The 24,164-nt window shown below is 44.7% G+C and overlaps 1 protein-coding gene across 1 annotated transcript; it reads left to right on the top strand.

Moving 5' to 3' along the window:
- Positions 1-675: 675 nt before the first annotated feature.
- Positions 676-19,854, top strand: LOC100767629 (olfactory receptor 10AC1). The gene is made up of 2 exons (XM_027413401.1): positions 676-1,350; positions 19,708-19,854. Exons 1-2 carry the CDS (start codon positions 676-678, stop codon positions 19,852-19,854), a joined length of 822 nt encoding a protein of 273 aa, XP_027269202.1.
- Positions 19,855-24,164: the final 4,310 nt, after the last annotated feature.

The following is a 24,164-nucleotide window of genomic DNA, read 5'->3' as shown; positions in this document are numbered from 1 at the left end:
GGGGGGGCAGGGGCAGCGGCGGGGGGCGTGCTTTGAACACAGAGCATGGAGCACAGAGAAGGGCTCAGTCCTGGGACAGGTTTAGTAGTCACTATGGCTTAATCCATATACACAGGGCTATTGCTCATAAAGACCCTTGGCTGTTACCAACCTCAAGCTCTCTTGCTGGCACCAACACTGGGCAGCTCACAATAGCCTGTAATTCCATCTCCAGGAGATTCAGTGTCCTCTTCTGACCCCCACAGGCATATCACATATAGATACATATAATAAAAAAAATAATAAAACGTACCATCACAGGGCAGGATATAGAGAGCTGACACGGAGTTCTTGGGTCCAGGAGAAGATAAAGGCACACGGACCTTGGGAGGAAGATGTCCACCATGATGCTTCTCTCTCGTTTGTCCTCCACCAGGCCCCAACTTGAGCCATTGGTCTGAGCCCAACTGGACCGCACCGCAGGAATTTGTTATCCTAGGTTTCTCAGGGTGGCCTCAGGGCCTCCGTGTGCTGCTGTTCTCTCTCCTCTTGCCACTCTACTTGGCCACCCTGGCTGGGAACTTGCTCATTCTGGGCCTGGCCCTGGCAGAACCTACTTTGCACACACCCATGTACTTTTTCTTGGGCTCACTGTCTGCAGTCGAGGTGGCTTATACGCTGGTACTCACTCCGCGAATGCTGGCTGGATTCCTCCTGCCTCCCGGTGGCCAGGCGGTGGCGCCCTCTACCTGCGCAGCCCAAATGGGGCTATTCGTGGCTCTGGGTGGCTCGGAGTGCCTGCTGCTGGCAGCCATGGCCTTGGACCGCTACCTGGCTATCTGCCGCCCTCTCTACTACCCTCAGCTCATGACCACTGGGCTTTGCTGGGCCCTTCTAGCTTCCTGCTGTTTGGGTGGCTCTGTCCTAGCCTTAGGCCTCACCACTGCTATATTCCAGCTGCCTTTCTGCCATGGTGGCCTTGTCAATCATGTCTTCTGTGACCTCCCAGCTGTGTTGATTCTGGCCTGTGGGAACCGGGACCTTCAGGAACACGTGTTACTGGCAGCCTGCATGCTTCTGCTGGTGCTACCCCTAATCCTTATCTTGCTGTCCTATACCAGGGTACTGGTGGTCATCCTGGGGGTGGGGGATGGCGCTGGCCGCCGCAAGGCCTTCAACACGGTGGCATCCCATCTCACAGTGGCCGTGCTCCACTATGGCTGTGCCACAGCCATGTACGCCAGACCCTTGAGCAGCCGCTCCCTGGAGGAAGATAAGCTGGTATCCCTCATCTACATAAACCTCACACCCCTGCTGTACCCGGCCATCTACACGCTGCGCAACCGGGACATGCAGGGTGCCCTCCAACGGGTAGTGAGCCAGAGGACGATGGGGGTGGTGCAGCAAACTGATGTTGTCTAACTATGGATGCCTCCTCCCATCACCCGCCAGATGTGAACTTCAGACCAGCAGCGCTTCTTTCTGCTCACCTTCAGAATGACATAGCTCTTTGCAGTGGGGGTACATGTTTAGCAGCACCTCGGGCTTCCACTCACTGGATGCCGGTGGCATCCGCTGTCTAAGTTGTGACAACCAAAGAAATGTTATTGGAAAGCAGGTGTGGAGCTCACACCTGTCATTCTAGCCCTCAACAGGCAGAAGCTGGAGGATCAAAAATCCAAAGCCAGGATGCACTTACACAGGAAGACCATGTCTGAAAAACAAAACAGAAGCAACACCAACAAATTTGGGAGTGGTGGCTTACACCTGCAATCCTAGCACTTGGGAGGTGGAAGCAGGGGTTCAGGGTCAACCTCATGGTTACATGGAGGCTAGCTTGGACTACAAGAATCACTGTCTTAAAAATACATAAAGGGCCAGGTGTGGAGGCCCATACCGTCAACCCCAGCATTCAGAAGGCAGAGGTGCTGGGTGGTGCACACCTTTAATTCCAGCACTCGAGAGGCAGAGGCGGGTGGATCTCAGTGAGTTCGAGGCCAGCCTGATCTACAGACTGAGTTCCAGGACAGCCTCCAAAGCAATACAGAGAAACCCTGTCACGAAGAAAGAAAGAAAGAAAGAAAGAAAGAAAGAAAGAAAGAAAGAAAGAAAGAAAGGGAAAGAAAGAAAGAAAGAAAGAAAGAAAGGGAAAGAAAGAAAGAGAAAGAAAGAAAGAAAGGGAGGAGGAGGAAGAGGAAAAAGAAGAAGAAGAAGAAGAAGAAGAAGAAGAAGAAGAAGAAGAAGAAGAAGAAGAAGAAGAAGAAGAAGAAGAAGACGACGACGACGACGACGACGACGACGACGACGACGACGACGACGACAGAGGCAGGTGAATCTCTGTGAGTTTGAGATCAGCCTTGTCCACATAGCAAATTCCAGTCAGGGATATATAGTAAGACCCTGTCTGAAAAAAAAATGGGTTTTTTTTTTAAACTTTCAGTGTCCTACTCCTTTTTTTTTAAAAAAAGATTTTATTTATTTATTTATTATGTATACAACACTCTGCTTCCATGTATATCTGCACACCAGAAGAGGGCACCAGATCTCATAAGGGATGGTTGGGAGCCACCATGTGGCTGCTGGGAATTGAACTCAGGACCTGTGGAAGAGCAGTCAGTGCTCTTAACCTCTGAGCCATCTCTCCAGCCCTGAAAAAAAATATGTTTAAGAAAATACAGAAAGAAGAGAGAGAATGAAGGGAGGAGGGGTAGAAGAAAGATATTAGTAATTAGTAGAATTAAATCTTTAAAATGTCATTAGATCAAAGGCTCCCCACCCAGGGGCAAAACATTGCTGTTCTGATGCTCCAAGCCCTAGCCAAACAGTAGCTCTCAGACAGAGTTGCAAGATGCTTATAGGAGCATCCTTTACACTATGAAAAGTGGAAGTAACTACCCACAGCTGGGGGCCAGTAAGAGCTCAGTGGGTAAAGCTGCTTGCTGAGTAAGCCTAACAACAGGAGTTCCATCCTCTGGACCCTTGTGAAGATGGATGGAGATAATTAATCCCACAGCATTGTCTGAGCTCCACAAACCCACCAGCGCATGCACACCCCACTCCCATCATGCCCGTGTATGCACAATAATAGTAATTCTTAGAGCCTGTCCTGGAACTCACTCTGGAGACCAGGCTGGCCTTGAACTCACAGAGATCTGCCTGCCTCTGCCTCCTGAGTGCTGGTATTAAAGGTGTGTGCCACCACTGCCCAGCTACAAAATATTTTTAAGCATCTGCAAATGCAGACTATAAATAACCTATTGCATATTTATGGAATATTCAGGTGCAGTATTTGTGGTCCACTACCCAGCAATGAAAAGGAATGAACTGTTATTGTCAGAAACAAAACAAACAAAAAATGTCAACAACACAAATGTAGCGCCAAGTCTATTAAGCAAGACATAGAGTCCATCTGTCATGGACTCCCATGCAGGTGACAGACAGGGGTAATCCTTTGAAAATGGCTGGTGTCCAGAGACTGGTGGGATACTTGGGTTCATAAGGGACATATCAGGAATGTTGCCTGGATGCTAGAAATACTTTAGGGGGGCATGGGGGGATCAGCGAGATGGCTCAGCAGCTGAAAGTGCCTACTGTCAAGCCTGGTAACCTGAGTTCAATGGCTGGATCCCCCACGGCAGAGAGAGACAGTTTCTAAAAGTTGTTCTCTGATCTCTACACAGGTACCCACCCCTCAATCAATCAATCAATAAATAAATAAATATAATTTTAAAGCTCTATCAAGATTTAGACGCACTGAAGACTCATACATCACATTATAGCAAATAAGCTAAGTTGATTCTGATGGTTTGATTAGAGCGATTCTTCACACACCACCTGCGGCTCACACCACCTTGGGTCCCCGGTACCCTCTCTGCTTCCTCCTGTCTGTGCAGAACCTTGTATCAGTCAACATCAGGCCCATTATTACCCTCTCGGGAAGCCCCACTTCCCTTCTATCATAACCACTGTCGTCTAAAGTCTGTCTCAGAGCTGGGGAGATGGCTCATCAGTAAAATGCTTGCTGTGCAAGCATGAGGACCTGGAGAAATGGAGACTTCCAAGAACTCAATGGTCAGCAGGCTCCATGCTCAGTGAAAGAGCCTGTCTCAAACACTAAGACTATAGGTTAGTGAGATGGCTAAGGGAGTAAAGGCATTTGCCACACAACTGACTTTGATTCCCCAGAACTGTAAAAGTTGTAAAAGGTAAAGCTATAAGAGGAAAACAAACTCCACAAAGTTGTCCTCTGACTTCCAGATGTATGTAGTGGTGTTAGTGTTCAGGCATCTGTACTGGGCTGCCCTTGGGGTTCTGACAGGATACACCCTCAGCTGCAGCCACTAAGAGAACCACCTGTGCACATTCACTATGTTCCCTTTTAAAAGGGCCCCACCCACCTCCTCTCTTTCTTTCTCTCCTTCTGTCTGTCTGTCTCACTTCCTCTCTCTCTCTCTCTGTCTGCTCATCTTTCCTATTTCCTGCTGCTCCTGTCCCATGAGGCTGGTCTTCGCCCTCCCCTTTCCCCTTTTTAGGATCCATTTCAATAAATAAATAATAAAATAATAATAATAATAATAATAATAATAATAATAATAATAATAAACATCTGCTTGAACCCTGAACCCTGTTGCCTGGCATCTTTCTCTCATGCACTGTTTTTTGTTGTTGTTGTTTGTTTTGTTTTGTTTTTCAAGACAGAGTTTCTCTGTGTAGCTTTGGAGCCTATCCTGGTACTCACTCTGTAGACCAGGCTGGCCTCAAACTCACAGAGATCCTCCTGCATCTGCCTCCCGAGTGCTGGGATTAAAGGCATGTGCCACCAATGCCTGGCTACTGCTTTTCTTAAATTACAACAAGTGGTATGTACATTCAAACACACACATACACAAAGATAATAATAAAATTTAAATTTAAAAATATTTATCCGTCTGTGTAGGTATGTGCTTGTACATGCAAGTGCCCACAGAAGCCAGAACAGGTTGCTGTGTTGGAGTCCCTTGAGCTGGAGTTATAGGCCATTGTGAGCCACCTGATTTGGGGTGCTGGGAATTGAACTTGAGTCCTCCGCAAGAGCAGTATGCACTCTTTTTTATTTTTATTTTATGGTGGTGTGTGTTTTGCCTACATACATCTGTTTAGCACATGCCTGCAGTGCCTGTGGAGTTCAGAAGAGGGCATCAGATTCCCTGTAACTGGAGTTACAGACTGTTATGAATTTCCAGGTGGGTCCTAGGAATCCGAACCTGGGTCCTCTGGAAGAGCAGCCAGTACTCTTAAGAACTGAGCTATCTCTTCACCTTAATTCTTTTTTTTTTTATAAGGAGGCAAGCCACTGAAGAAAATATCCTACATCAACCTCTGGACTCCACACATGCCTGCACAGGTAAATGTCTCTGCACACACACAAATGAAACAATATAATAATCCAATTCAAAATGAGCTTGAAAGATGGCTGCTTTTTTTTTCCCTCTGTGGCTTTGGAGTCTGTCCTGGAACTAGCTCTGTAGACCAGGCTGGCCTTGAACTCACAGAGATCCACTTGTCTCTGTCTCCCAAGTGCTGGGATTAAAGGTATGTGTCACCACTACCTGGCTGGAAAGTGGTTGCTTTTTGTTGTATGGTTTGTTTTTTGTTTTGTTTTTTGTTTTTTGTTTTTTTTGTTTTTTTGTTTTTTTTGTTTTTTTTTTTTTTTGTTTTTTTGAGACAGGAGCTTTCTTTGGAGCCCAGGCTAGCCTTGAATTTGCATTCTTCCTCCTCAACCTCCTGAGATTACAGGCAAGCAATACCACATCTGGCAGATAGATAATTGAATGAATGAATGAATGAATGAATGATAAAGGTATTGGAGATCAAACCAAGGGTTTTCTAAGTGCCAGGCAAGAGCCCTATCATTGAGCTACATCCTCAGTTGTTGGATTTTTTTTTTTTTTTTTTTTTTTTTTTTGGTTTTTCAAGACAGGGCTTCTCTGTGGCTTTGGAGCCTGTCCTGGAACTAGCTCTTGTAGACAAGGCTGGTGTCGAAATCACAGATCCGCCTGCCTCTGCCTCCCAAGTGCTGGTATTAAAGGCAAGCACAACCACTGCCCAGCTCAGTTCTTGGATTTTGAAAGGGCAGCGTGTATATTTTTTATTTTGACAGTGTCTCATCAAGTTGTTGAACTCATCCTGTTTATTAGATTGGCCTTGCATTTGCAATCTGTCTGCCTCACTTCCTAAGTACCTCTGGGGTAAAAGGCCTGCCCCACCAGCCTGGATATGTTGTTGTTTGTTTGAGAGTCCTGGATGTTCTGGAACTTGCTATGTAGACCAAGCTGGCCTCAGTTCAGAGATCCATCTGACTCTGCCTCCTGAGTGCTGGGATTAAAGGCATGGGCCACCACTGCCCAGGTGTGAAATGTTTATATTATTTATAATTTCCAATTGCTTATTGTGAATTATCACTTACAGATAGAATACCATGTTGACAGAAATTGAGTCCCAACTTACACATAATATATAACTATTTCAAGACAGAGCCTTGCTATGTAGTCAAAACTGGTCTCTGTGACCCTCCTGTCTCAGTCTCCTAATTTGCTGGGATGATAGGCATGCAGAACTATACATAGCTATCTTAGTGACTAAACTTACTCTTATATTTTAAAGTTTAACATCCACAGTTAACAAGATAATCTTTGGTCTTTCCCCAGCCATCTGCCATGGTGGATGGATGAAAGACCCGAGCTAACATGGGGTTAGCTCGTTAAACAACTGCAATAAAGCCTCGTGCTGTTTGCATCAAGTTTTCGCCTCCGCCTGGTAATTGGGGTTGCCAAGGTTCTGGCCAGAGATCCTGGGGGCCTGAGCCTCCGGGGTCTTTCATTTGGGGGCTCATGCCCAATTTGTGACCACCCTTCACCTGAGTGGAGTCCATCTTGGAGGTAAGTGGGTACCCTAGTCTGTCTCATCTACTGTCTAAGTCTGTCAGCTCTGTCTATTCTGTAAAAGCGCTTTCAGTTTTCGGTTTGCAGTTGTCTTAGTGGTCGTGAGACTGCCAGGACTGCAATCGGTAGACGTGCCCAGAGGATCGCAGACTGATGCCCTGGGGGGACGTTCCACAGGAGGATTGGAGACCCAATGATGCTTGGGACTCTTCAGATAGCGGCGATCGTAGCCTCCTGGTTCTGCCGCCCGTCCACCCGGCACCATTGCCCTATAAGCAGCGCAGATGGATTGGGTTGGCGTCTATTCTTTTCTGTCTATTCTGTCTCTGTGTGTTTTTATCGTTGGTTTTCAATTCAGGATCCACCACGACACCCCCTTTCGCTGAGTCACGTGGTGCCACACAGGGTAACTTTCCTTTTTCTGTCTTTGTTTCTGTATGGTTTCTGTGAAGCCTGGAGGGTTGGAACAGGCTGTGTGACTGGCCAGTTAAGCGGGTTTTTTATTTTTTTTTTTATTTTTTTTTATTTGATCTGTTGCAATCCACAGTCTGCATGCCTGTTTTTCAGTGCTGGCTTGGCAGATCCTGAGCTGTATGTTCTGTGTCAGTTTTGTGTTTTCAGGTCTGCTGTTTTTGTTGATTGTGTAAATGTAAAGGTCCTATGTTGGGTTCGCTAGCAAAATCCGTAAGGGGACCCCAGTGGGTCACCTAATCTGTAGGGAGTGGCTTGGTTGTGGACCAAGTTGTTCCCCATGTGGCTAGCCGTCTGAAATTCTGAATAGGACCCTAGTCCTAGTCTGTGCTGTGTGTTTGTTAAGCCTGGCGTCTCTCTCTGTCCTTACCGCCCACGCACATGGCATGAGTGGGTCAGGGGTCTTTTCTTGCTGCCCTGAGCACGTGGTGTGTGGGACAGGAGTTCCTCTGCCATGTGTGCTGCAGTGGGACCCCCTATCTCTGAGCACATGGTGAGGTGGTTGTTCTGAACTCCAACCACTGCTGCGGCCCTCACAGCTGAGCCTGGCCAGTACAAGTGAGTCTAACTCTCCATCCTCACCTGCCGGTCTGTGAGGCATGCAAAGTGGGGCTCTCTCTCTGCCCCAACTTTGATCCTGCTGTGGGTCCTGGCATGCAGCCAGAGTTTCCCTGCCCTGAGCATGTGTCTTGCAAGGCCACCATTTGCCCGACCTTCTCCGTACTCCACACACGTGGTGTGCAGAATGTTGGAACAGGGAAACCTCGGGGAGTCGCTTTCCCACCCCTGCATTGACAGAGAGTCTGGGATTACCAGCAACACCCCCTCCCAAGTCTCTGCCCTGAGCACATGGAGCTGGGGCAGGTGAACCATCTGGCCTGATCTGGACATTCTAAAGAAACGGCCTTAAAGTTATTAAAAACTACAAGAAGGACTTTGGTAAGAGTTTTTATGTTGACTGAGAAATGAGAGAAAATGTAGGAGACTAAGGTAATAAAGAGGGAAAGGGAAAGAGAAATTTGTTCAAATAAGAATGTCTAAAAGAGACCAGCCTGGTCTCCAGAGCGAGTGCCAGGATAGGCTCCCAAGTACACAGAGAAACCCTGTCTCGAAAAACCAAAAAAAAAAAAAAAAAAAAAAAAAAGAAAGAAAGAAAGAAAGAAAGAAAAGAGAAAAGAATGTCTAAGGGAATCAGAGAGGAATGAACTGAAGGTATGTAGAAAGTTATAGAGGGTCAAAGAAAGTCGTAGACGGTCAGAGGAAAGTTGTCAAAGGTCAGAGGAAAGGTTTTTAAAAGTCAGAGAAAAATGTAAACTATTTGCTATGGTTTCTCTTGTCTAAAAATAGTAAATTTTAAAAATTGGTAATCTAAGTTAAAATTTTAACCATATTAAGTTAATTCTGTTTTAAAAGTTCTGTTTATTTCTCAAGTAATTTATGTATGCTTGTTTTAAAATGTTCTGTTTCCTGGCATAACCTAAGTTCTGTTACAAACATACAGCTAAAACAAATGGTGCAGTCAGTCACATGGCAAGCTGGTCACGTGGCTGGCTGGTAGCCATTTTGCTGAAGTTGAAAAAAGATACTTGAATAGCTATCTTGACTAATGGTGACCACATGGAAATTAGGAGGTACCATCTTATAAACAAGTTTTTCAATTAAGATTTAAAATGTTAATGCTTCTATATATTACAGAAAGACATTGATGTTTGTGCTTTTAAAATGTTAATGTTTCAGTTTAGAATCATTTCTAAGCAAAGCCTGACAATGTAAAGTTCTTGTTTTATAAAGGCTGCTAATCTAAGATGTTAAAAATACAAATTAATATAGTTTATGTTTTCAGAAGTTAAGCTTAAGCAAGCAACTAAAGTGTGTACATGTAGCTACTGTCTAAAGAATATATTCTAAAGAATATAAAGAATATAAATATGCAATTTAAATTCAACTGTGCTAAGTTTCAACTATTTTAAAACCAGTTACAGTCAGACTAAAAATTAATTACAAAAATAAGGATTTACCTAGCCACCTATGTGCTTAAGGCAAGTAACTAAAACAGGCAGACAGACCTCTAATGTTTCAGAGACCTGCAGAATATGGCATTTAAAATGTTATTTTAAAAGTTTATAATATCAGACAGACTGCCAGATCTTGACAGTGACCCAGTCTCCAAAGAAGATTATGAGGTACCCTAGTTCCTGCACCTGAATGATGTCAACGCTGACCAGTGAGTGAGATGCTCACATGTGACACATGCTACCTGCCAGGACCTGACCAAGACTGTGGACAAAACTGCTGGACACTGAAAATTGATTGCACCCGCTTTGCCTAGACAAAACAAGGTCAGTCTTTTCCATGTCCCTCTACCACAGAGAGAAAAAACCTCTCACCTTATAGGCCTGGGGAGATTGCCGTTCTTTGACACATCTGCCTCCAACGCGAATGGAGAGACTTGGATATGGCTAACTCCATATGTACTGTCTCCTGTCACTTTTTAATAGATTCAGAAACTGTATAAAATTTACCCTTCTCAGATCTCTGAAAGTATTTAATGGTTGTCAGCTTGACAGCATCAGGCAATCAGATACATATAGACAGCATGTTAGCTAATAAAGTAATGACTACCTACTGTTCAGTCACAAGCTCAAGGTTTTTACATTTATTTTGGTTGTCATCTAAGTGTAAGCTTAAAGGGCTTTTCATCAGGCCAAAGTCACCTCTGTCCAATCCATACCTGGCTCTCTGGACAGAAGAAAAATGTACATGCTTCTAGCCCAAATTTATAGTTTTTGCCGGGACTCGAAGTTATAAATATGTTCCTGCTGTTTAAACAGATATCCAGATATCTGCTTTTTTCTACACTGTGGGTTTCAGTAAATAAGTTTTAACTTCTGTTCCCAGTTTAAACATGTCTTAAACAGGTTTCTGCTTCTGCAGACACATCTGAGTATCAGTTGCTTACTACAGGCTGTTCCTAAGTAAACTGGGAGCCCTGGACTTGCTGTGGATGTGGACCAGTCCAGCTGGTATGGACACCCCCTATCTCTGCAACAGAGTCTGCCAACCAGCTGCTTCCCTATTGCCTGAATTCCCTTTTTTGCTTTTGACTAGCATTTCAGCCTTCTTGGGTCCCTAACTTCATCCCAAAGTCAGCAGGAAGTAGATGGGAAAGAATACATCGCCCATTTTCCCTGGTTAAAATACTAAGTCAAAATAAACTCCCTTACATAGGGGATGCCAATATCACTCACTCCCTGATGGGGACGCCGGAGAGACAGCAATTCCATGATTGGAATCTCCAAAAAGAAAATGAGGGAATGAAGGGACCAGCTCCCAATTTCAGCAGCCATAATAACCTAACACATGCTTGCCTGACCTTGCCTTGGTCACTAGGAGATCAGATGCTGCCTCGTGGCAAGGGACCAATCAGAAGTTAACTGGTAGTGCTATACTTTACAGCTCTGGGTGTGCTTTACAGAAAAGTACACAGCAATGACATGCAGAGCATAGCAACCGCCCTGGGAGGGCCTATGGGCCATAACAACCAGTTGACCAATCAACACAGGGAAAGCCCTCCAAGCCTGGAGGCAAACCAATCCTGAGCCTGTGCGTATCCCTAGAGGCTCCCCTTACGCTGCCCTATAAGATCTTTGTCCCGTGGTTTCTCGGCGTCTTTCCCCAGCCATCCGCCATGATGTGTGGATGAAAGGCCTGAGATAACATGGGATTAGCTTGTTAAACAACTGCAATAAAACCTCTTGCTGTTTGCATAAAAAAAGATAATCTTTATAAGTAAGAATATCCTTTAAAATATAGGCAGGCAAGATGGAATAGCATGCACTAAACAATTCTTGCCTTCTGGGTTGACCATCTAAATTAGGGTTCTCAGGGATATGGTAGAAGGAAAGAAATGGCCCCACAGATTGTCCTCTGGTCTGTATTCACAGGCTGTGGCACAGGTGCACCTGCATGCTTGCACGAATGCACCCACAAAAGTAAATAATAAATAAGACTTTGAAAATGTATCACTCAGGGCTGGAGAAATGGTTCAGAAGTTAAGAGTGAGTGCTACTCTTTCTGAGGAACCCAGTTAGGTTGCCTGCACCCACTGGGCAGGCAGCTCACTGCCTGTAACTGCAGCTCTAGGGAATCTGACGCCCTCTTCTGGCCTCTTTGGTACCCGCACTCACAAGCTTATAGCCATAGAGCTATATCACACAATAAAAGTTATTAGTCTTCCTTCATTATGTTGACTACAATGTTCTCTGCCTAACTGCAGAGGGACAGGATGCCCCTGGGCTGTGCAGATGGTGTCCCTGGAGTTGTTACTGAGGGTGCATAGGTCACATTTACCTGCCTTTGGATCCCTGTTGTGCATTCAGGGGTGTGTCCTGGCTTAAAGCCTACATTAGAGACATTCCCACTATGTCAGCCCAGAAGTCAGGATCTCAGATTTGAAATAGAGAAACAAGTTCCTGCGTCCATGGCACTCCAGTTTTGTCTGGGCCGGGTAGGCATTGTGCATAAACCCCATTCTCTGCTGTAAACCTTGTCATGATGATCACACAAGTGGGGCTGCTGTGTGGCTGAAAGCAGGTTTCCAGTTGTAGAGAATTTTTTGTTTCGTCACACTCACAGAGCACTTTGTTGGTTAGAGATTTTCTTCATCCTGCATCTTGAATGACCTGTCGCAACTGTGTATCTTCATGTCTGCATTGTCTAATACACTTGGGTATCAACTCTCCACACTTCTAGGGAAAAACAAAACAAAATAAAAAAAATCCACAAAACATCTCATTTTTTCCGGATCATGTCACAGAGCCACTTTAAAAATGTTCAGAAGGGGCTGGAGAGATGGCTCAGAGGTTAAGAGCACTGACTGCTCTTCCACAGGTCCTGAGTTCAATTCCCAGCAACTACTTGGTGGCTCACAACCATCTGTTATGAGATCTGGTGCCCTCTTCTAGTGTGCAGATATACATGGAATTAGAATGTTGTGTACATAATAAATAAATAAAACCTTTAAAAAATGTTCAGAAGGAAGATGAGTTTTGTTTTTCAAATCTAAACTGCTCAGACTGCAAAATAATAGTTCTTTTTTTAATGTGGTATTTTTGTTAATTTCTAAGAATTTCAGGCCTGGTGATGGTGGCTCACACCTTAATCCCAGCACTCGGGAGGTAGAAGCAGGTTGATCTCTGAGTTCAAGGCCAGCCTGGTCTACAGAGTGAGTTTCAGGACAGCTAGGGCTACAGCTAGAAAAACCTTGTCTCAAAGAACAAAACAAAACAAGTGAGAAAGGGAAAGGGAGAGATAATTTCATATATGCATACGATAGATAGATAGATAGATAGATAGATAGATAGATAGATAGATAGATCATATCTATCTGTCTTAGGTTTCTATTGCTGTGAAGAGACATCATGACAGCCGCAGCAACTCTTATAAAGGAAAAGATTTAATTGGGGCTAGCTTACAGTTTCAGAGGTTTAGTCCATTATTTTCACAGCAAGTGGCATTCAGGCAGACATGGTGCTAGAGGAGCTGAGAGTTCTACATCTTGATCCACAGGTAGCAGAAGCAACTATGTCACACTTAGCTAAGCCTGAGCAAAGGAGACCTCAAAGCCCACCTCCACAGTGATACACTTTCTCCAACAAGGCCCTACCTCCTAATAGTGGCACTCCCTATGGGGGCCATTTTGTTTCAAACCAGCACACTATTCCACTCCTCCCTCCTAAAGTAGTAGTTCTTGTGGTACAAACTCCTTATATTCCTTTGGGTTTTACAACAACAACAAATTGAGATACTGAATGAAAAAGGAGAAAACACTGACTATATTGAACCAATTAATGTAGCTCAGTTAGGTGGAGCATCTGCCTAGAATCCCCCAGTAAGGAGCTGAGGATATGACTCAGTGGTAGAGCACCTGCCTAGAATCCCAGTGAGGGGTAGAAAGTGTAAGCATTTGTCTAGCATATACCAGGCCCTGGGTTTGATCCTTAGTACTACCAAAAATAAAACACAATAAACTTAAATAGTTTATTTGTAGCAGAACACAATGGATTCCTACCATCTTGGTAAATGGAAAGCCAAAGCAAATGTGGCCAACATGTTAAAAAAGCAGAGAGAATTTTATTGTTAAGGCTATGGAGATGGCTCAGTGGATAAAAGCACTAGCCATGCAAGCCTGATAACCCAAGTTTCATCTCTGGAACCCAGGTTAAACAGCAGATTTAAGAGGTAGACATCTGTAACCTCAACACTCCTGTAGCAAGATTGGAGGCAGAGACAGGAGAATCTACTAGGGGAGTTGGTGGCCAGCCAGCCAGGAGTACCCACCACAGCAGCAGAAACAAGAGAAAACTGGCCTTGTAGAGGTAGAAGGTAAGAACTGACTCCTGAAAACTGACCTCTGACCTCTGCATGCATACTGCAGCACACACTCATGCACATACTTATGCATGCGCGCGCGCACGCGCGCACACACACACACACACACACACACACACACACACACAGAGGCATGCATGCGCGCACGCACACACACACACACACACATGCACACACACACACACACACAGGCATGCATGCACACACACACACACACACAGAGGCATGCACACAAGCACTCACATACATGTGTGCATGTACAAGCCCACATGCAAACACACATATAAATTAACTCATATGTGCCGGGTGTTTGGTGGCGCACGCCTTTAATCCCAGCACTTGGGAGGCAGAGGCAGGCGGATCCCTGTGAGTTCAAGGCCAGACTGGTCTACGGAGCAAGGGCCAGGACAGGCTCCAAAACTCCACAGAGAAAACCTGTCTCAAAAAAAATTAATTCATATGCTTCAAATTACATAAGTAAAATAATTTTCTTGAAGGTTAGCCTGATATGTTGGCATAGGCATGGAGTCAGGGGATCAGGAGAGGACGGTTTTTCCATTCAGAGACATCCTTATCCATTGTCAGTGTGCACAGCCAATGATAAACCTGTGCTGGCTTTTCACTAAGTAACGGGAAATCCCCCAAGCAGCTTCTTGACAACCACAAAGTGATAAGATAAACCAATGGCAGGAAGTGTGGTTACAGATTGTCTTCCTGGCTCCCAGAAACAGAGCAAGTGAATTGGTACCTGTGGTGAGCTGTTTCCTCAAATCTGAAACACAAAATTGAGGTTTGGTTTTGCTTGTTGCAGAACTGAAGGTTGATTCTAGGGCCCTGAGATGTGGTTATATATTGTTTATGATCTAATAAAGCTCACCTGGAAATCAGAACGCAAAGCTAGCCACACCCATAGCAGCCAGGAAGTGGTGGTACACTCTTTCTTTCTTTCTTTTCTTTCAAGACAGGGTTTCTCTGTATTGTTTTGGAGCCTGTCCTAGAACTTGCTGGGTATACCAGGCTGGCCTCAAACTCACAGAGATCCACCTGCCTCTGCCTCCCAAGTTCTGGGATTAAAGGTTGCATCACCTAAAATTTAGACCTTGTTTTGGTTTTTTGTTTTGCTTTTTGAGACAGGATTTCTCTGTGTAGCTTCTGGAGACTGTCCTGGAATTCACTCTGTAGATCAGGTTGGCCTCGAACTCACAGAGATCTGCCTGTTTCTGCTTCCCAAGTGCTGGGATTAAAGGCGTGTGCCGCCACCACCACCTAGCTGGTGGTACACACTTTTAACCAAGCAACCACACTAGTTAGCCATAGAAGCTGGGCAGTGTTGGTGCATGCCTTTAATCTCTGCACTAGAGAGGTATATAAGACAGGAGCAGGGTCTTAGTCCCCAGCCACATTGAGTACAGGATTGCCCCAGCCTTGGTTGAGGTTTAGAGCTCTCTGGTGGCTTCGCTGCTTTGCTTCTCTGATCTTCAACTTGAACCCTAATATCTATCTCTGGGTTTTTATTCATGCTACACTGCAATCTCTACCACTAAGTGACAATAGCCACCAGCTCTCTCTCTAGTTTTTTTTTTTTCTCTCTATTTTAGCTAGGCTGCATGGGCAATGAACTGTCAGTATCCACCTGACTCTATCACACACTGCTGAAATTCTAGGCATGTGCAGCTGTGCATGGCTTTCTATGTGTGTGCTGGGGATTCAAACTCGGGTCCTCATGTTTGCAAAGCAAAGTCTTTTATCTACTGAGACACCCTCTCTACAACCCTGCAGCCTGCCTTCTTAAAGCCAGATGTGACAGATACACATCAACAGGGCATTGGTGACCTCTGTGGCTCTTAAACTGTATCCCACTTGGATCAGCCCTTGTCTTCAGAGTTGCACTGCTTTTAAGAGACTTTTTGTATGTGTGCGTGTGGAGAGGGGTACATGTTCATGTATGCACATGTGTCCATGAGGGTAAAAAGGCTTGTATTGGGGCATATGTGTGATCAGAGGTTCTTCCTCAATCTCTCTGCGCCTGCCTTAGTTTTCAACACGGGTTTCACTGGACCAGGAGCTCATCACTTTGTCTAGACTGGCGGGTGAGTAAGCTTCCCCTGCACTTTGAATCCAGGCACACACTACAGCCTGCTGGGGAATTAACCTCAGGTCCTCATCTTGTTGTCTTTGGCAATAATGCACAACATTAATCCCTGAAGCATAAGCAGGATCTCTATGAGTTCAAAGCCAGCCTGGTCTACACAGAAGTTCTAGTGCAGCCCTAGCTACACAGTGAGACCTCGTTTCAACCAAAAGAAATAAATTAAAGAATATTTATAAAAATCCTTGGCTCAGGGCTTGGGAAATGGCTCAGTGGGTAGAAGCATTTGCCACATAAGCCTGACTGGCTGAGCTCGAGTCCCCACAGTCCATGTAAAGGTGGAAGGAAAGGAGAGAACTGGCCTCCACACTCACACTTGTGGTATGTGTATTCTCTCTCTCTCTCTCTCTCTCTCTCTCTCTCTCTCTCTCATGCACACAATATAAATAAACAATCAAATTAATTTAATTAATTTTAATTCATCTCTGCCTCAGGATTTGACCTGGGTGAAGAACACTTGCAGAGCATACGTGATGCCCTGGGTTCAATACACTACAAAAAGAAAAAAGAAAAAAAAATCCCAACAAATACAAGAAACAGTGTTTGCCAAACCTCATTGCCCATAAAATCAGAAACAAAAACAAGAATGTAAAATAAATGTGAGGTATTAGATATTAAACAGCTTCATTCTCAAAAATAAACTCATGAAACACCAGGTCCACATTTGAATAAAGTTACTTTGCATTCATAATTTACTTATTTATGTGTATGTGAGCACTTGTGCAAGTGAGCATATGTGCCACAGCACATGTGTGTGTAGGTCAGGTGTAGGAGGTGCACCCTAAAGAAGGCAGGGAAGGAAACAGACTTGTTGACATGAAGGCCTACATGACAGTTCAAAGTCTATAACTCCAGTTTCAGGGGATCTGATGCCCTCTTCTGGTCTCTGAGACCACTGCATGCACATGGTACCAAATGTACATGAAGACAAAGCACCTAGACACATTTTTTTATTTATTCTTCTCTCATATTTTACAACCTGCCCACAGTCACACATAATTTTTTAATGTAAAAACTATGCCAGAGGGTGGTGGTGATGCCTTTAATCCCAGCACTCAGGAGGCAGAGGCAGGTGGGTCTCTGTGAGTTCGAGGCCAGCCTGGTCTACAAAGCTATACAAAGGAAACCCTGTCTAGAAAAATCAAAAACAAAAAAACTATATGTAAGTTGGGTGGTGGTGGTGCACGCCTTTAATCCCAGCACTTGGGAGGCAGAGGCAAGCAGATCTATGTGAATTTGAGGCCAGCCTGGGCTACAGAGTGAGTGCCATTTTTCTTTTCTTTTCTCTTCTCTTCTCTTCTCTTCTCTTCTCTTCTCTTCTCTTCTCTTCTCTTCTTTCTTTCTTTCTTTTCTTTTCTTTTCTTTTCTTTTTTTTTTTGAGACAGGGTTTCTCTGTGTAGCTTTGGAGCCTTCCCTGGAACTAGCTCTTGTACAGTCTGGCCTCCAACTGGGTGCCACCACTGCCTGCCTGTCATCTCATTTTTCATGTCCAGGAATAAGTTTGTGTTTCCTGTCCCTGGATGAGCTGTGATTCTCTTTTGGGTGTTTCTTACTTTGAGACACTTGTTCTATCACCCAGGCTACCCTTTAATTCACTTTGTAGCGTGGCTGTCCTGGAACTCAAGATCCTCCTGCCTGAGCTTCCCTAACTTTATGATTACAGATTCAGGTAAGTAGAATTTGAGTTCCAGGAGAGCCTGAACCCTGCCTCCTGTGTGCCTCTTTTATAAGGGCAAAACCACAAGGTGGCGGATTTTACAGGCAAGTGTCATTACAGAAGCAAGACCAGGCAGTTACAGAAATCTCCCTGAAACATTTGTTACAGCCCATTCTGTGTTCACAGGGGTGGGGCACAGCCCAATACTGAGAAACAGAAACTTACATTTTACAGTAAATAGGAACCTAACTTAGAGTCGTGAAATGGCTCCCAGGGACAAAATGGAGTCAGCCGGGTTTCTCGGCTACCTGTAAAACATATTCTTTTTTTCTTTTAAATTTTATGTGTATGGGTATTTTGCCTGCATGTACGTCTGTGCAGCACATGTATGCAGTACCCTTAGAGGATGATATGGGATCCTCTGGGGTTGGATTTATAGATGGTTGTGAGCCATCATGTACATGCTGGGAGTCAAATTCTCTGGAAGGGCAGCCAGTGCTCTTAACACTGAGTCACCTCTCCAGCCCCTGTGTGATGTTCATTTTAGACACTTGGCAAAGACGAATGAGCACCAGTCACATGGATGTGAGGGAGAATGCAAGGAGGATTTGGCCCTGGATGGGAGATAAGACGGTAGGTACCATGCTGCCTCCTCCCTACTTGTATTTCTCCCTCCCACTGTCTCTTTTTTCTCTCCCTCCTTGTTTCTCTTTTTCCCTTCTCTTTTATTTTTTTGTGGTGCTGGGCCTGTAGCCTCCCCTTTCCAAGAGGGCATCCATTCATCCAGTATGCAAAATGATTAGGGATGCCTATGCATTGTGCAGTGCCCTCACTTGTGTATAATTCAGCAAGACTCCAGATAAGAATGGGAACTGAGTCTTTGCCTCTGCTGTTATCTGACCTTCACACTCAACAAATGTTTCTTTTCTTTTTCTGTATTTGTTAGTGTGCGTGTGTGCGCGCACGTACTGACTTGCAAGGGTGGCAGTGTCCTCTAGAGCTGGAGTTACAGACAGTCATGAGCCACTCACATGATGGTGCTGGGAACTGAACTTTGATGTCTACAAGTATACCACGAATCAACCTTCCTTCCTTCCTTTCTTTCTTCCTTCCTTCCTTCCTTCCTTCCTTCCTTCCTTCTATTTCTTTCTTCCTTCCTTTCAGTTGGGGAGGGGGTGATTTTGTTTTGTTTTATGTTAGTTTGAGGTTTGGGGTTTTGGTGTTGCTTTTGTTTTGTTGAGACAGGGTTTCCCCAAGTAGCCCTGGCTGTCCTGGAACTTGCTCTGTAAACCAGGCCTTGAACTCAGAGATCTACCTCCCTGCCTGGGATTAAGGCATGCACCACCACCGCTAAGCTCCACAAATGTTTCTTAAATGAGCACAGATCCCTGAAATAAAAACTTTTCAAAATTCTTCCTTGGATTTGCTCACTGCTCTGAATTTAATGCCGGCTGTAAAATGAGGTCAGCAGCAGCCAGGAAGATTATGGAAGAAAGGAAAATATTCTCTAAAAGAATGGGGTGAAAAAAAAAGAGTGGGGTGCACTGCCTTTGCTTGGCAGCCCCTGCTCCCCCTAGATACCCAGACACAGCAGTGGACAGGGGTGGCTTTCCAGTACCTGGATGGACAGTGAAGCTACAAGCAAAAGGGAAGGAAATCCACTTGGGAAAGAAGGGGTGGTATCTGAGCAGCTTTCTGGGCTCCGTACTGTCATGACACCTGAGAGCCTCCAGTGGACCACGGGCTCTGGGCTGAAGAAGAAATGGCCAGGGAGACAATAGGCTGGCCACAGATCTAGGACCCACCGACTTGTGTGGATCCCCAAACTAGCAGGACAGCTCCATCCAGACCAAGCACAACACATTCAGCTCTATAGCAATCGTTCTCTGCACTGCCAGAGATCAAAGCTGTGCTTCTGGGAGCAGATGAGACAGCAGTTGCCTGGAGTCCAGAAGTACGCACATCCGAGTCCGACCCCTGAAAACAAATATAAGAGACCCCACACTCCTGGGTGAATAGCATACAACTCCCGAAGGTCACCGCGGCATACTGTGGCAAGACACTTCCGGTCATCAATGACACATTTCCGTCTATAGCCTCAGAGGGCTGGGTGAAGTAACCCAGTTCCCGACCCCCATTAGCTACGTGGCCTGACCGAAAGACGCTTTCGTGGCACTCGTGGTGCACTCGTGGTCCTGGAAGTTGTGATGCACTATGTCCCCTGGCGTACCAGTCATATCCTTCGAGGGTACCACGCGGATTGGCCCTGTGCCATCACGAAGAATTAGCTGTCAAAAAGATCTAAATATTTGGGGGCGGTAGAGATGGCTCAAAGGTCTAGAGCAGTGGTTCTCAAAGTTCTCAAATGCTTCCACTCTTTAATACAGTTCCTCATGTTGTAGTGACCCCCAACCATAAAATTATGTTTTCGCCTCTACTTCATAACTGCAGTTTTTGCCAATGTTATGAGTTGTAATATAAATATCTATGTTTTCAGATGGTCTTAGGTGATGCCTATGAAAAGGTTTTTCAACGCATCCTGGAGTCATGACCCATAGGTTGAGAACCATTTAATGCTTTGAAGAGGACTTGGGCTTAATTGCCATTAAAACTTCAGTTCCTGGGTCCTGAGTTCAATTTCTAGCATGGTAGCTCACAACCATCTGTAATAAGATCTGGTGCCCTCTTCTGTCATGCAGGGATATATGCAGACAGAACTCTGTATACATAATAAATGCTACGTCCCCGTTCCCCATTATTGTGTATTAGGGTAGTGTAAGTCTAGTTAAGAATGACCTTCTTATTGTTTAGAGTTGGGATTGGAAGAAGGTGTTCAAGTTAGACACTTTTTCCACATGACTTTAAGACTTAGCTAGAATAGACATAGGATGTACCATAGCAGATTATTGTATCTTCTTGTATTTCACCCTTATGATTGTTAGTTTTGGATATTTTACACTATTAAGTTTTAATCCTCTTTTAGACTAAAAGGGGAATTGTAGGGAGACACCCTAGCCCTGCCCAATAGTCCTGGGACAGGTACCAGGTGGACCCGGGACTCGCCCATAAGGGCGTGGTGAAGGAAAGCCGAGGTGACGTAAGGGAGCTTCTTAAGGGGCTGCACGTGGGGACCCTGGCCCTTTTTTGTTCTGGCCGCGCTTGCTGGGTTCTTTAACCTAGCTCTGGCCTGTGTTTTGGCTTGGTGTCTTCTTGAATAAAGAGACTTTAATCTTACATAAATCTTTTTAAAAAAAACAAACTTCAGTTCCAGGAGATCCTATAATCTCCACGGGCACTGTGTAATATGTGGTACACACACATACATACGTGCACTCATATCCATCAAATCTTTTTTCCAGGACATCCAGGACTACAAAGGATGACCCTCGAACAGGGAGGTGGGGAGAACTTAAGTACAGGGGAAGAAAGATGGATAGGTGGATGGATGTATACTGAGCATAGTTCCAGGTCAACTTTGTAGGAAACAACCTAGAACTCACAGGGGAAAAAAACCCATAATCACTTGAATAACAAAAGACAGGTGTGAACAAATATAAAGGCATGCCCATTCATGGATAGATTTAATTTCCTGAGGATATCCATCTTCTCTGGGTGAATCAACAAACCAGACATGAGCTCAATAAAAACACTATTTGTTTCCCCATCTTTAAGTTAGGAAAAAGTTGAGCATCATTTTGAGAAAAAAAAATAAGAAGAGCCAGGCAATTCTTGAAGGCAGCGGGTTGCCATATATTGAGCCGTATTTTAAGCTTTTGTCATTAAAACAAGACACTGTCGTTTGCAGACACCACAGGGAAGCAGGAAAAATCAAATCTAGAAATAGAACCCGCCAGAGATGCAAAGGCAGCATGCAATACAGATAGCATCTTGAGCCAGCAATTGAGATAAAAGAATACCAATGCTTGATGGTGGGCTGATGGAAACAAAATGAAATCCAGTCCTCATTCCATCTAGTTGATACATTTGAAATGAACCAAAGATTGAAATGGGGGAAAATATGAACCCAGAGACTGGAAAAATGGACCAGCAGTTAAGTGCCCTTGCTGCTCTTGCAGAGGACCAAGTTTTGTTCCATACCCATATCAAGTGTTTTACAACTGCCTGTACCTCCATCTTGAGGGAATCCAACACCCTCTCCAGGTACTAGTACTCGCATGGCACCTACCCATACATCGACACATACACTTAATTAAAACTTTTTAAAAAATCTTAAAAAATGAAACCATACCAAGAGAAAAGCAAGTCGGGCAATGGTGGTGCACTCTTTTATTCCCAGCACTGGGAGGCAGATCATAGGAGGATCTCTATGAGTTTGAGGCCAGCCTGGTCTCCAGAGAGAGTTCCAGGACAGCCAAGGCTACACAGAGAAACCCTGTCTCCATAAACAAAACAAAACAAACAAACCATACAAGGAGAAAAGAACAAATAGTAGAAATTCTCCAACAATTTGTAACAGGGAAAGATTTTCTATTGTTTTGTTTAAGACATGGTCTCACATGTCTCAGACTGACCTTGAGTGCTTCTGTGAGATTGAGGATGACTTTGAATGCCTAGTCCTCCTGCCTCTGCCTCTGTCCCAATGCTAGATTACAGGTGTGTATTACTATGCTTGGGTTATACGGTGTTGAGAATCAAACCCAGGGAACTTTCCTAACAATAAAAGTCAACTACATGAAAGTAGAAGATAAAGCATTTACATATGATAAAATAATATGCCCAAAGTTAACAGAAAAATTACTTACAGAGGATGGAGGGTTATGATCTGTATCTCCAAACATAAAGAGTAACTATGTCTACTAGGTAGTTCTTTTTTTTTTTTCTTTTTCTAATTTTGAGACAAGTTTCTCTGAAGCTTTGGAACCTGTCCTGGAACTTACTCTGTAGATCAGGCTGGCCTTGAACTCACAGAGATCCTCCTGCCTCTGTCTCCTGAATGCTGGGATTAAAGTTGTGTGCCACCACCACCCAGCTACCAGGTAGTTCTTAAGGTGAGAGGAAGATGGCAAAAACCTTGTCATAAAAATGGGCACTTGGAGCCAGGCATTAGTGGCACAGGCCTTTAGTCCCAGCACGCAGGAGGCAGAGGCAGGTGGATCTCTGTGAGTTCAAGACCAGCCTGGTCTACAAGAGCTAGTTCCAGGACAGCCTCCAAAGCCACAGAGAAACCCTGTCTCGGGAAAAAAGGGGGGGGGGCACTTGGATGAGGGAGACAGCTCACCCAGTAAGGTGCTCACTGCCAAGCCTAAGGATCTGAGGTCTATCCCTGGAACCTACATGGTGGAAGGAGAGATCCAGCTTCCCCAAGTTGTCTTCTGGCCTTTACATGCTCACAAGAACATGCACATATACACCACATACATGCCCTCAAAATAAATAATACAGTGAAATCTGTGTCAAAGCCACTCCTGACAGAAAAGGTGAGGATGTCAGCCATTGCCTTAGCAACAGAACATGCTTTGCATTTGAATCGTCTCATCCCCATAGCAACGCAGAATCATAGCCCTTTGGAGTCCGGTGGCTGTAGGGTCTCTTTTAGTCCAACCTCTTCAATGAAAACAAAAACAGAAACCAAGAAAGATCTGCTCCACCTAGATGGCTTTCAAAGCCTGTGTTATTGCTTGGAAACACAGTGTAATGTTGATACAAAAGGGATGAGCATGCCTATTTTCTCACTGTTTCTGCCTCTGCCTCTGCCTTTGCCTCTGCCTGCCTGCCTGCCTGTCTGTCTATCTCTGTGTATGTGCTGTATATATGTGTGTAGGTACACTTGCCAGTGTGTGTACTTGCGTCAGCCAGAAGTTAACTTCTGGTGTCTTCCTCCATTGTTCCCCACCTTATTTTTTGAGACAGTGTCTTTCACTAGACTCTTTGGGAGCCCCTTACTTCTACCCTGACAAGTACTGGGGATACAAGCACACACATAACCATGCCTGTCTTTTATGTGGGTGCTGGGAATTAAACTTAGGCCCTCATGCTTGCACAGTAAATGCTCTATGCACTGAACCACTTTCCCAGCCCCCACTTTGCCAATTCTTCAGCTAATTTAAATGTGTAGCTTGGTTATTAGAAACAAAGGAGAAAAAACATTTTTTTTTCTGACTAATGGAGGAAAAGCAAGCTTGGCAGGGATGAATGTGGAAATTTTATTATTGGAGACCACAAAGCAAGGACTCCTCATTCCTTTCTCCTTAACACAAATGAGGCTACATCCTCCTCAGCTATTGAGGCTGCCAGGCAAGGTAATTCCCGTCCTTTTCATCAGCTCTAATTATGTATTATAATAGGAAAATATTTTCTCTGCAGGCACAGCACTAACTCGTGGCCTGGAAGCAGGTTGTTTGGTTGGCTATTTATTTACTTGCTTATTTTTGAGACAGGATCTCATTATGTAGCCTGTGCTTGCCTGGAACTTGCTATATAGACCAGGCTAGTTTGGAACTCACTAAGATCCAGCAGGACTTCTCATCCCCACCTTGTCCCAACAAGAACACACCGGAAATTTTAGTGACTCAGCTAAGTCCCATCAGAGACCTCAGGGCACACCCATGACCTCAAACCAGGAGAGACATACACGAAG

Source organism: Cricetulus griseus, chromosome 4 (genome assembly GCF_003668045.3).
Source record: "Cricetulus griseus strain 17A/GY chromosome 4, alternate assembly CriGri-PICRH-1.0, whole genome shotgun sequence".
Lineage (NCBI taxonomy): Eukaryota > Metazoa > Chordata > Mammalia > Rodentia > Cricetidae > Cricetulus > Cricetulus griseus.
This window is presented reverse-complemented; position numbering and strand designations above follow the sequence as displayed.